The 13,550-nt window shown below is 59.7% G+C and overlaps 1 protein-coding gene across 6 annotated transcripts in view; it reads right to left on the reverse strand.

Moving 5' to 3' along the window:
- RIPOR2 (RHO family interacting cell polarization regulator 2) overlaps positions 1-13,550 on the reverse strand; it is a 112,531-nt gene that overhangs the window by 7,286 nt on the left and 91,695 nt on the right. For 3 of the 6 annotated variants that reach the window (XM_053655872.1, XM_053655873.1, XM_053655874.1), the window contains exons 10-16: positions 12,161-12,286; positions 11,829-11,977; positions 11,295-11,424; positions 7,898-8,590; positions 4,954-5,144; positions 3,160-3,328; positions 638-773 (exon numbers count right to left, since the gene is read on the reverse strand). In XM_053655872.1, coding sequence (XP_053511847.1) covers positions 638-773; positions 3,160-3,328; positions 4,954-5,144; positions 7,898-8,590; positions 11,295-11,424; positions 11,829-11,977; positions 12,161-12,286 — 1,594 coding nt within the window. The other 3 variants (XM_037152936.2, XM_037152937.2, XM_053655875.1) reach the window with 3 other exon arrangements.

The raw sequence follows: 13,550 nt of genomic DNA on the forward strand, positions 1-13,550 counted from the left end.
CCTGCCAAGGTCCCCTGCTCCTGGCGGGTCAGACGCGGGGGGCAGCGTGCACAGGGAGACCCCCCCCCCCCGGCTGCCCTGGCTCCCTCAGAGAGAGCCAGCGGGGCTGTGCCCTGCTGTTCCCGCTGAAGAGCCAACGTGGGAAAGGCAGGGGGGCGGGTTTGGTCTCCACAAAAGGCCAGCTCAGAGGCATCTTCCCCCGGACAAGCTCCCCACCCGAAACTCTCTGCCAGGGACCCCCACCCACCAAGGCCGTGGGTCCCTGTCAGGCCCTGGAACATCCTGCATTTGACCTGCGGCCGCCGTGGGAGCTGCTCCAGCAACTCCGTGAGGTCAGGAACCCCCTAGTCAGGTGTCCCCCATTGGAACCGCACGGGCAGATGTGGCCTGTGACACAGCCTGGGGGTGACGTGGGCTCTGCTTGTCCTCTAGTGTCCGTCCACCAGACGTGGAGGCCCCCACGGGACCAGGGGTGGGCGCAGTTTGACTCTGAGAGCAGAAGCGGGTGCTACCGAGACCACACAGCTGTGGGGACCGCCCCGACACCCCCGCTCTGTGAGTGCCCTTCTGCTGCCCGTCCTGTGGCGGAGCAGAGAGCAGGCGCAGCGGAGGCGGGCGGCGGCCCTGCCGGACTCACCTTCCACCACGGAGCCCACGTTCCCGACACTCTCCTCGCTGACGGCTGCCAGGCGCCGCATCACCTGGACTTGACTGGAAAGCTTCGCTAAGAGGCTCCTCGCCACCAAGGGGGTTTTGCTCGAGAAAACGATTTGCTGAGAAAACACACAAAAGCTTTGTCTCCGTTATGTGGTCCGCAGTGCTCTCCCTCCTGGCCTTGACCTTGACGCCGACTGAACTCCCACGGTGCCCTCATTTCCTCGCAATGACGCTCCCGGTTCCCGACATACTCAGACAGGCTTTTGCCGCTTTAAAGTTTTGGAGGGCTTTTGGCGCCTACGTGTAAATCCTGGAATTTTTTAGCAGTGTTGCTGGCAGGCCACTGTACATTCATAAACCCTCTTAAGGAGCGTGGGGGGCACACTCAGGTTGCATATCGGTGCGTCCGCCAAATGTGCAGGAGTTTCTGAGTGATGGTCAGGATCTCGGTCCGGCTCTCCTGCCGTAACCAGGAGAGCTCGGGGACCGGACGCTGGTCAGAGCCCTGGGCCTGTGCAGGTTCACCTTCTCTCTCACTATGACCCAGAGACCTCGTCTTAGAGAGGTAAACTGAGGCACATCGAGGTTAAGGAAGCTGACCCAGGTCGCCCACACAGTGAGTGACTGACCTGTGTGAAGGTCAGAAGCCAGAGAAGGGAAAGCACCGGACACCTGTGCCGGGGAATCTACCTTTGTGCCTCCTGCCCACCTGGCGGGCAGAGCCGCGGTTCGCACACCCGTGCCACTGTCCTGCCCTGCCGAACGCATTTGGCCTTGAAGACAAACAGGATTTTCCAGCCCACTGAGCCACACCGGCCAGGACTGAACTACTTTGTTTTAAATGTGACCACAGGCACTACAACCCGGACGGGATGTCCATTTCCAACTCCCTGCAGAGATGCACCAAGTAAACACGGAAACTCACTGGTTCAGGAGTGGGTGCGAGTTAAACATTAGCATTTCAATCCTCACTCCCCCGTTCATCTTTAGAGCCTCTTCCGCTCTTCTAGTGTTTAACGCACCACGGAGGAGGTGAGTGGCTGTAACCGTGGCCAGGTCATGGGACAGGCACTGCCCCGAACACCGCGCCCGGAGTCGTCCCTGTGATGGGGAGGGAGGCCTCCTCCCCAGGTGGGAGGCCCTGACGGCCACGAAGGGGAACAGGCAGTTTGCTGGGCACGGTCTCAGCCTCGGCGAGGAATGGCGCTGTGAGAACCACCCCATTCAAATGGCAACAAGTGCAGAACAACTTTCTCGCCCATTTGGGCCGGAAAAGAGAACCCGGTCTTCCGCCGGATTGGCTCAGCACCTCGACTTGTGAACCCCACAGTCAACAGAGAAGATCACCAGGGGGCCAGTGGGTGCTGGGTGGGGGGCAAGTGTCGGGAGGGTGGCTGCGGACCAGCCCCCTCGGCGGCACATCAGCGGTCTGGGGCCACGTCGGGGAGGAGAAGGGATTCTACGTCCCTCACAGGCACCGCCCACGGCTGGCCTCCCCAGAGCCTCCTCCTCACCCGCCTCTGGTCTTCCAGTGGGTCCCCCTTCCTTCTCTCCCTGCACCCCCGACCGGCCCACCCCCTGATACGTCATTCATTTGCTTTCCCTCTCTCTTCCTGTTCCCCGAGCATCTCCGAAAGCTGGGGGAAGAGCAGGTGCAGGTGGGAGAGGAGTGGGAGACCCGCCACCAGGCGAGGAGGAAGGACTGAAGCAGAGCCTGGGGGTGGGGGTGGGGGGGCACTTCCTGCCACTGGGGGGGAGGATTTCAAAACGTGGTACACTGTTGCAAAATTTTAAGTGGTAAACAGCTTGATCTGAGAAGAAAAATAAGCTCCACAGAGTCCCAGATAACAGCTCGCTGGGGTGGCTAATGGCTGGCAAAGTGTTTGGTCCTGCTGGTAATTGGCACTTATCCAAGCGGGAGGCCCGCACTCCGCGGCTTTCAGCCCCCCGGGTGCTGGGCCGCTCCCCGGTGCCTTCCCGTTGGCCTGTGCGGCGTAACAGCGGCTTTCAAAGCCCACTTGGAGGTGGCAGAAAGCAAATTCTTTTTTATTTCTTAATCACGTATTTCCATCTATTACTGAGTGGCTTTGGAGTGACAGCTAACCGCATCCTTCTCACTGGCATTCGGGGCCCGGGGGGGGGATGGGCACACCCATCAGGGTTTTAAAAAATGTGTTCTTTTCAGTCCTCGCCTGAGGATATGTTTCTACGATTTTAGAGAGAGAAAGGAAGAGGGAAAGAGATCAATGTGAGAGAGAAACACGGACTGGTTGCCTCCGTACGTGTCCCGAATGGGGATCAAACCTACAGCCTTTTGGTGCCCAGGACGGCGCTCCAGCCCACAGAGCTGCCCGGCCGGGGCGCCGCCCGAGTTTCTGAGCTGGGTCCCCTCTGAGCTGGGCTGTCTCTGGTGGCGGACCCCTCGAGTCCCCGGCAGCCCCAGAAGCAGCACAGGCCCCTCAGGGTCGTGACCGCCCTGGCCCCCCACCCCCGCGGCCCTACCTGCACGAGCTGGGTGCAGTGCTGCAGGTGCCTGACGATGGCCACGTCCAGGCTCTCGTTGCCCGTGGTCAGCGGGAGGGGGCTGCCGGCCACGCTGGTCCCGACGCCCGTGTCCTCCGTCAGCGCCTCACTCACGTGCACCCTGGCCTCCGGGTGCGCCGGCCTGTAGCTGTGGGGGCGGCACGTGGACAGCGGTCAGCTGGACGAGCGGCAGGCCCGAGGCCCCCACGGCCACCGCCTGCCTTTCGGGAACCACTTCTTCCCTCCGCCCAGTGCAGCGCGGCTCGCGTGGGAAAGAATCACACGGACAAACTGCTCCCGCAGCTCTCTGGGGACTCGAACTCGCCCACTACGCGGGGAGTAAATGTGCCCTTGGAGCCCTTTGCAGAGCGTCTCCCCTGCAGGGCTTGTAAACGTGCCTCCCGAGCACCTGCCAGGGGGCGACCGGCCCAATGTCTGGGCGTAAACTGTCCCCACATCCCTGGCTTCCCCAGAGCAGCCCCGCTGAGCGTGATCTCCGCCAGCTCCCACCTGCAGAGAAGGAGGGGAAGCTGCCGAGCAGAGGCCGGACCCCCCACTCGGGACGAGAGCTGAGCGGGTGTTTGGCTGGTCGGAGGCGTGGCTTCCTCCTGCCTCTCGGGCTGTGTGTAAGCCCCATGGTCCAGCAGTGAGGTCGTGGGGGGGCACTGACATTTAAAACTAGATCTGCTGCCTGGGTTACTTTATTCGGAAATGAGTCTGGGTGCTGGGAGGGGGCTGTCTCGTTTCACACGCGACGGAATGGCTGGCAGAGACCATGACCTGATGCCCAAGTTCATGGGGCCGGGCAGTGACCCAGTCCACACAGGCTACGGACGTCGGCACCAACAGGCGCTGGGAGCCACTGAGGTCACATTTGCCCCCGAGAGGAAAGAAGACCCCGGGCTTAGGTCCTGACCGTGAACACAGGGAAGTCGGCACGTGTCTCAAACACAAGCCCGAAGTTCACCGCGTCCCGACGCGGCTGACGCCAGATACTAAGACCGGCTCGATCAGGCACATTTAACGTCAGGCTCCAGGGCAGGTGCAAGAACTGGCTTGTTGTTGACGTGCTGCCTCCAGCAGGGGGCACAGTGCAGCTCGGTGCCTGGCCTTGATCCCTCCGGCGACAGCCCACGGGGGCGGGCACGCAGGGAGATTCTGGGTTTGAGCGGCCTCTCGCAAGTTCCACTGAGCGACAAGCGGCTCCGTGTGGAGCGGATTCGCGATGCCCCTTCTCGGTCCCGCCCTGGATGTGCTCAGGGGACGCGTTCTAATTTTCCACATTTTCTTTTGGACAAAGACACCCTCTGGGGTCAGCAACACACCCACAATGTAACCGCCGCCCCCAGGGAGGTTTGGGGGGGGCCAGAGTCTGATGGGCGGCGAGTCTGCCCTCACCTTCGGGAAAGTTTTTTTCTTTTTTTTTCAGTGATTCAGTTTGTTTTGCTTCCCTGAAGTTAAGACACCAACTCCAAGCTGTCTTCTGAGGCCCAGGAAGCCCACGGAGCAGGCGACAGTTTCACCGGCCTCCTCCCTCCCACCCACGTGCCCAGCCCGGGGAAGGCCGGCGCCCCCTGCGGGGCCGGAGGTCCAGCGACTCATTGGCCAGCCTCGCTTCCATTCTAAGGCTCCACCTGGCTCTGACGGGCACTGATGAGCTTAGGCCCCTGCAGAGATGCCCTGGCGGCCTGGAGGGGAGGTGAGGGAGGGAAGAGGTGGGAGGGCCACGTGCAACTCAAGAAGGACAGGAGACGGATGCCAGGCGGGGCTCACCTATTCTTCTCAGTCTCTGTGTCTGAAAACACGGAGTCCGCGCCTCCTCCGACCGTGCCCCCCTCCTCAGCGTCATCCTCCTCCTCCTCCTCGTCAAAGTCAGATGTGTTCAGGAAGTCGAAGCTCTCTAGTGCGCTCTCCACAGTCAGGCTCAAGCTGGAGGGCGTGCTGCGGCTTCCAGAGGGCTTGCACTGCGGAGGCAGGGCACCAGACACCGTCAGCAGCGCCCAGGGGACTGTCAGCCGCCCTGGGGGGACACCATCAGCAGCCCAGGACGGGACCGTCAGCAGCTCCCGGGGGACACCTTCAGCAGCCCCAGGGGAATACCATGAGCACCTCCTGAGTGGGAAACTCAACACCCGCTCCAACCAACAGGGGACAGGCTTTGTTTTATTTTACTTTATTGGCATTAAAAAACACATTTAAAGTCTTCATATTAAAAAAAGAACAACCATGAGTCAAATGGCACAGCATGTGGGATTTGTTCCAAAACAGTGCAGAGGGAAGGAAGCAGGTAGAACAGACGATGACATTGGCCATGAGTCGGGCACGGTGGCAGCCGGGGTGGGGGCGGGGAGCGGCATCGGAATCTGTTACATGTTCGCGATACTTCTGTTTGAAATTCGTATTAACAAAAAGTTTGAGAAAACATACAACCAAAAAGCCCTGGGAAGCAGGACCTCCATGCCTCTCTGCCTAGAGCTCAACCCCAGGTAAGACGACCCAATGGAGACAGAGAGAGTGGCGGGCCGTGTCTCCTTCCTCACGGCCTCGTTCCCCCGAGACAGCCGCTCCCGGCCGAGCAGCTGCCTGCAGGCTGACAAGGTGACTCCCAGAAGCAGGGACAGAGCCACTCGCTAACCCGTGCTCCCCAGGTAAGGGGCCTTTACAGGTTCATTTACATTCAGAGCGTCTGACCCTCCTTGAGCCTGGAGGAGAGAAAGGCTGGGCACCTGGAGAGGCAGCCCGGCCTGTGAAGAAGTGTGTCCCGACACCTCCCTGACCGGGCCGCGGGCCACGGGGCCAGGCCTGCAGCCCGGAGACCCCTGGGGTGCTGGGCAGACACAAACACATCACAGACAGAACCACGCCCGCGGCCACGGGCGCAGAGGTGGACACAGGCTCTTCCCAGTACGGAAGGGGACGGTGGAGCGGGCTGAAGGGGGCAAGTCCTGCGAGTTGGAAGAACTAAGTGTCCTCCGTCCAGGCAGGTGGCGCTCCTTGCCGACTTCTGAGTGCCAGGCAGGGTGGCCCGCGCAGGGGTGTGCGTCTGACACCCCAGGGCCACAGAGCGGACGGCCTTTAACAGCAGAGCTGCTCACTCGCCCTCGGGGATCTCCGACCAAGAGGCGGCACCATCTAGTCTCTCATCCTCCACCTCTCCAGGGGGTTTAGCATCCTAGGAATGTGAAGGGAAAAGCCGACGCTTTAACTCTGGCTGCGGACGAAGCCCCGGCCCCAGAGCTCAGCTCCGAGGCCCGTCCTGACTCAGGTGCGTGGTGGGGGCACGGCTCCCCGCTTCCGCAGTCCTCTCTCTTACACCTGTTACCTGCGGCACCCGGTCCTGCAGGAGGTGGACGGGTTTAAGTGCTGATCTGCACGAAGAAGGGGGCCTCGGAGGACTTTGGCGGCAGGGTGGTTTGGGAAGGACAGCAGACTGACATGACTCTGGGGAGCAATTCGTCGCCGCCAGGTGTTTCCTGCACGAACAGGTGGCTCGCGCAGCGTCTGCTGGTGGCCTGAGCGACGCAGCGCCCTGGGCGCCTCTCTACAAGGTGCCGGCTTCCGGTGGGGCCAAGGCATCTTAGCCCCTGATATCGGACATGGCGGCCCACTGAGCAAAGCTTGCCGTGGGGATAGAAGGTGCTGTTCCTGGAATTCTAGACAAGCAGCCTTCAAGCAGGAGCCCCGAGTGGGTGCTTCTTGGTTGAGTTTCACTGACAGCAGGGTCCGCACGCCCTTCCCTGTGCCCGGGAGGCTGTGCCCACAAAGGAATCAGTCCGTCGTGAGCGTGGGAGGCCCTGGACCGACGGACCAGGGTTGTCACTGGCTCTGGGCACGGCTCCCTTCCAGACCCGGGCCAGCGGGATCAAGGGAGTATCCTTCCAGGGGGACTGGGGAGGATGGGTTTGAGGACAGCCACACACAGGGGGGCAGTGGTGCCCAGTGGTCGGGTGCCAGCAGGTCACAGGGACCTTATTTTGGAGCTTATCTTCCAGAACAGGCCCCCAAAGAATGGCTCTTTCAAGAAAAAGGATCCCAGCTGTCTTCTCTCTGGCGATAAAAATCCCAGTGAAAAGGCAGAGAACACAAGAAGCGGGATTCGGGAGAGAAAATTCACCTTCTCTCCTCCTGGGCCGCGTTATTTAAAACTGTGGGGGAAGGGATGCTGGGGGCCGGCGCCCACTCTGACTTCAACCCGGCACACACTCCTAGAGCCACCTCTTAATGAGATCACGGTGACCCCAGGGCCACCATTTCACTAGTGGGATGAAGAACTCTGGGGCTGACGAAGCTTAGAGGTTCCTTAGACTCTACAGCAGGGGTGTCCAGCCTTTTGGCATCTCTGGGCCACACTGGAAGAAAAGGTGCTCCCCCGGGCCGCCCAATAAATACAACTGACGAAAACCGATGAGCAAAACAAGGTCTATGCCTCATTTTCCTGATACCCACCCCCCCAAAGATAAGCAAAAAATTCCTGGCATGTGGGCCCCCCCAGCGGTGGGTTGGACACCCCTGCTTTAGTTTGTTAAGTTCACCTGTCATAAGGAAAATAAAAAGTGGTATTTGCTACCGCTGGTGAAAATCAACGCCATTTAAATGGTGATGACATGTGGGCCTTGCGATGGGACAGGGTGAAAAATAAAAGACGCCACCGGAAATAGAAGGTCGTCCTAAGACGCCCGACTCCCCGCCCAACCCAGCGTCCCTGGAAAGGACTTACTTTGAGGATGTCGTCCAGGCGCATCACTTCGCGGTTCAGGTCCTGAAACTCCTGGTACTGCTCCTTGTGCGGTTCCAGGGCGAGGAAGAGCCCCTGGAACGCGTCCTCCAGGCTCCCGTCGAGGAAGGCGCGGCAGCCTTCCGATTCCCCTCCGACCGAGCCCTCGAACGGCAGCCTCTCCGCGGCCGCCGGCACCTCGGCCGACGTGAGCCGCTTCACCAGCTGCTTCGTGATGTTGCCTTCAAACGTGTCGAGCTCCACTGGCTTCAGCTCCGAGGCCTCGTCCGACTCCTGCAGCAGCGCCTCGGCCACCTCCCTCTCCAGGAACAGGCGCTCGGGCGCTGCGCCGGAGGGCGCACGGCCGGCCTCCGCGCTCCCGGGCCCCTCTGGGTCCTTCTCCTCCGCCTCCTCCTCCGGGGGAGCCCGGGGCCCTGGGCCGCCGCCCGAGGAGCTTCTGGAAGACGCGGAGCCGGAGTCGTCGGGGCCCTCGTTCTCGGAGGCCAGGCTGCCCGGACGCCGCTCGGCCGGGGTGATGGTGATTTCGGGGTTGGCCGCGCACGCGCTCGGGCGGCCGCCAGCGGGGCTGGCGGGGCGCGCGCAGTCCCCGTTGGGCAGGTCGCTGAAGCTGAGGGACAGGGGCGTTTTTTGCTGGGCGGCCTTTCCGTTCTCAAAGATGTCGTCAGGCAGATTCGCCTGCGGGGAGACAGGCATCGCGTTATGATTTTAAAGAGAAGGGGAAAGGGAGAGAGAAAGAGAGGGAGAGGAACATCAATGTGTGGTGGCCTCTCGCACGCCCCCTACTGGGGACCCAGCCTGCAACACAGACCTGTGTGTGCCCTGACTGGGAATTGAACCAGGGACCCTTTGCTTTGCAGTCCGGCACTCAATCCACCGAGCCACACCAAGCCGGGACACATCGAGTTGTTATTTTAACTACGAGCAAGGCATTGCGCGTGGTGGGCTTCCAGATAAAATATAAACCCATTAAAATAAAAACCCAGAACTTGCATCGTAGTAGCATTTTGTTTGCTGGTTTTGTGTGTGTGTGCACCTGGCCAAAGAAAAGAAGCCTTTACAAGCTCTGTTTCCATGTGGAATAGGTGAAAGTTCATTGACATTTTGTTGGCTTTCAAAATTTTTATTTTTTCCACAGAAAGGGCTGGCCGCCTGGAAAGGAAATTGTTCCTACACCCAGGACTTCACACTACTTGGCCGACGCAGTCACGAGTGACATCACCATTATTTACTTATTAATTATTATGGTGATTATTATTTGGCATCTAGCTGAAAAGGCTCCAACATTCACGCTATTTCACTCAGAAGACGCGATGCTTTTGCTCTACTTTGGTCCTTGTAAATCACTGTTTGGAAATCTCTACCCACAAGTCCCAAGCTCTTGGGATGCTGTGTGAATTTTGTAACCACATCACGGGTGATTCCAGGCCAAGAGAGACGTTGGCATCGCGTCTTCGAGAGGAGAGAGACCGACACACCGAGCGTCTGTCGTCCAGGCCTGCGGACCCAGCGCCACCCGGCGTCCGGGCGCCTGAGCTCTGTTGCGCATGCGCAGCCCCAGGCAGGTCAGGCGGCTGCCCCTGGGGGGCAGGACTGGGAGACAGAGGGCGGGAATATCCAGGTAGCCAAGAAGGGTCCATCGAGCGGTTTCTGGGTCAGCGTCCTTCCCCTGTGGGCTGGGTGGTGTCCAAGTGTCCAGCCTGAGCTGGGGACATTCTCTAGTTATCTGAGGCCGGGTCCTTGGACACGGATGCTCTCTCTTGGATTCCAGATTTGATTTTTAGGTAAATGTGTTCTCTTTGTACTAATAAAGCATCGAATTATCCCAACAGTGCTGGTAATAACAAAGTGCTAGATCAAGGGGAACATTGTGTGTGTGTGGGGGGGGGCAGACAGACAGACAGATCCCTGATGTCCTCCGCCAGTGAGTCTGGGGCCACCGGACCCTGACCCCCTGACCCCCGCGGCCAGGTCACCTCGGCCCCCAGGCTCCTCTGGCTGGGAGGCAACCTGAACCAGAGAATTCCTTCGGGGGCTCTGGGGGCTCTCACGGAGCCCCTGCAAGCAGGGCGTGTACCCGCCGCTCAGGCTGAGTCGCAGCCGCCATTACTGATTATTGAACCGGCTCCTCAGAGTCCAGGGTAGGTGTGGGGGGGCGAGGAGGCTCCTCACTGCACCCCAGCTTGTTTCCTCCGGGCTCTGCCTGTGCAGCAGGCGCTGGGCAGTGGGGCGGGGGGTGCTGTGCGTCAGTGCAGGTGTGAGGTGATGGGGGGGCCCAGCCAGGACGCCGCCTCCCGCATCCAGCTGGGGGGTGCATGGGAGGAGGGGGGTGCATTCTAAAAGGAGCTGTGTGTGTGTGTGTGGAAGTGAATGTGTGTGCGTGTGCATTCCCCTGTGACGCAGTGCACACCACACACACTGTGGTTACCAATTGCATCCCCGACTGCGAATTCATTTCTCTTACTAAGTGGGTCTTGTATAAACATGACAATAAATAAGACCGAGAACCTTTTTAAGTAAAAACCGCCCTTGTAAAATGGGTTTCAGTCCCCTGAGTTCCTCAAATACCAGTTTTTCGACCGTGCGTAAAGACTGGGAAGGCTAGCTTGTCTCCGGGACAGAACACCTTCTCTGACCTCAGGCGCGCCCGTGTTTTGTGAAAATGAAACCCTGGTGACCACGGATACCTTTGCCACAGCAGAGACACATCGCAGCGCAACAGCAGGGAGCGTTAGAAGAGAAAGACAAACCACCTCTCCACCGAGTGTCCCGGCCTGGGGACAGGCCAGTGGGCGCAGTCACCCAGTGAGCGAGGCAGAGAGGAGGACACGAGGGCAGACACACAGAGCACACGGGCCGCCAGCCGAGCCGCTCCGCGCAGCGGCCTCGCACTCACATAGGACTCTCGCGCAGCCTTGGGCCTCAGCCTGAGGGAGGGCAGGTCGCACAGAGAGTGGCCTCGGCGCAGCTTGGCAAAGAGCGAGTCTCGCAAGGCCCTCAAGACAGACAGCCCGGGCCTGTCTCGGGGAGGATGCAGCCATCTCTTCGGGAGCCGGGGAGGAGCGGGGAGCGATGGGGAGGGATGGGGAGGGGCGGGGAGAGCACCAGGTTACGGGTTAGCTTTGGGCAAGCGTTTCTGATGAAAACATCTCCGTCTCTCAAACGCTCATCTCAGAGAAGGTTGGGGGGAGTCTACCTGTCAAAGCCCCAGGTAGCGCAGGGGAGGGGACAGGGAAGGCAGAGAGGCTCACGCCTGTGTGTGGACTGGAGACACCTGGGAGAGTCCCCGCAGGAGCAGAGCAGGGGGAACTTAAGAGTCCCGTCATTGGGAAGTCCTGAGAAGCCAAGCACGTCCCCACTCCAGAAATCCCACTGCACTTACGAAGAAGGAGTGGTCTTTGAAGGTGGGCGTTTCCGGGGTGCCCTGGCTGTAGATGGACATCCTCCTCTGCAGGGCGGCCGCTTTGCTCCCCGCGCCCAAGGACGGGGTCGAATCCTCCAGGTCGAATGGACTGGAAAACAACGGGTCCCCCTGAGGGCAGGTGGTCACGGTCGCCGGCCCGCAGGCCAGGAAGCACCTCATTCATTGTGCTCAAGTCCATCCTAACCCCAGAACCGCTTTCTTCCACATCAGCTCACTGGAGAGGCCTACTTCCTTATGCACGTTTAAAGGGAGGCCCGCAGGCAGGAGGCAGGGTGAACTGTTATAAAACGGGACATCAGCGAGGACCATGGCACAGAGGCAGGCTTCTCTGAATTGGAACGTCACCCCGAGAGTGGCCCTGCACAAGGCCGTCACCGGGAGTCGGGGTGGGGCCTGAGCACTGGCTTCCGGAGCAAGCTCCCCAGATGCCAAGGGTCCAGCCCAGCCTGTTGCCTGTGTTTCTACTCAGGAAACCACACAAAGACTACTTACTACCAGGCGATTTCCAGGTTCAGTTTGATGGTGCCGAGGTCATTGATGTCGACAGCCACCACCTGAGGTTCGGCTGCAAACAGCTCTTTGGTCTCGCAGGTCACGCTGCCCACCAGGAGGTGGGTCGCCAGCCCTTTGACCTCTGTGACCTACAGAGAGAGAGAGAGGGCAAGACTTTGGGGGAGAGTGGAGACGGCAGGTAGGACACCGGGTCAGCTGACACTGGAGGCGGTGTCCCTGGCCCACCCTCCTGAGCTGCCAGCTACAGAGCAGCCTCCTCCCCATGGTCACCACCGTGCAGGGAGACGCCTGACGGCCAGGGGGCGCTCTACCTTGATGGAGATGAGCCCAGCGATCAGGGGCAGGAACACCATTTCCTCTCGGTCCCAGCTCTGCCTGCCGTTGACTTCGATTTTGCCTTTCAGCTTCCACCGCTGCCGGCCGTACTTCATGAAAATCTGGGGAGACACCAGACAGCGCGAGTCCCGCTGCCCGCACTTGCCGTCCCACCAAACCGCACCACCTGAGGGCCGGGGCTGCCCCGCCGTCCTGGCCTCCAGCTCCCCTGGAGCTCCAGCGGGAGAAAGGAAACTGGGCGAGAGCTCTGGCTCTGAGGCCGGGTGGGGGCCCTTTCTCCGGTCAAGGCCACCGCACCCCGCCTGCGGCTCACACCCATCACAGTTCTGTCTCTGGTCAGGACAGAGGCCCCCACCCCCGTCAGCTAAAACCTACAGCACGGTCACAGCGAGAAGTAACACATCTGCCCTCCGGATGACAGAGTCAGAGCTGGGCCAGAGCTCTGAAACCTGACCCTGGGCGGCAGGCCCTTGAATGTTTAGGGGATCCTCTCCCCAAGAAGTTTGATTACGGAGCGTTTGGGAGGAGATAAAAAATTATGTAGGTTCCCTTTTGAATGGGGGCAAGATAAAAAGCTTTTTTTTTTTTTTTTACTTTACAAGTACACGTTTTAAATTTATTTTTGATTACAGTGGACATGCTTTGCTTTGCTTTGCTATTAGTCGGAGCTTCCTCTGCAAAGGCCTGTCTTCCCCTAGAGGGAGCCCCGCCCACTCTCCTTCTGGGTCGAGGGTCACGGGCCTTGGACGCGTGGGGGGTCTTCTTTCCTGGATCAACTCCGGGCGCACTCAGCATCCCAGCAGAGTGCAGGGCGACCCACTCTCTCAACGCTGCCCGCGCGCCACGTCTACGTGCTGCGAACGTTGCCTGTCAACCACCGCGGACCCACCAATAGGAGAGAAGTATCTCTTTCTGCATTTTGCCGTTTAGCCAATCCTAGAGCTTTCCCTGCTCTGCTTTCTCTCGCCCGCCTCACCTACGACCGTGGATTCCCAGCAGGCCCCTTGATTCCAATGTATAAATAAGCCTAAAAATTGCCCTCCTCGGGTGCATTTTTCCACCCCTTGAGATCCGGCTTCTGGGCAACTCCTCAAAATGTGGGCGCAAATAAGTCCTTCTAAAACTTTCCTATGTGTTGCACGTTCTTCGGTTGACACATTCTTAGAAGAACTGAGGGGTGAAGGGTCAGGGTGTTAGCGCCTCACTCTAGAACGGCTCAGCAAAATAACAACAACAATGGCAATAGTGACAATAATAATACAGCCAACAGAGCGTCGTGTTAAAAATCGGTGAGTCTGGATAAAGTGACATGGGGGGGTCATGTATCGCTGTACAAACTTTTGTTGGCTTCATTTCCCCCCAAAA

This window comes from Artibeus jamaicensis, unplaced genomic scaffold, assembly GCF_021234435.1.
Source record: "Artibeus jamaicensis isolate MK-2021 breed Jamaican fruit bat unplaced genomic scaffold, CSHL_Jam_final scaffold_1689, whole genome shotgun sequence".
Lineage (NCBI taxonomy): Eukaryota > Metazoa > Chordata > Mammalia > Chiroptera > Phyllostomidae > Artibeus > Artibeus jamaicensis.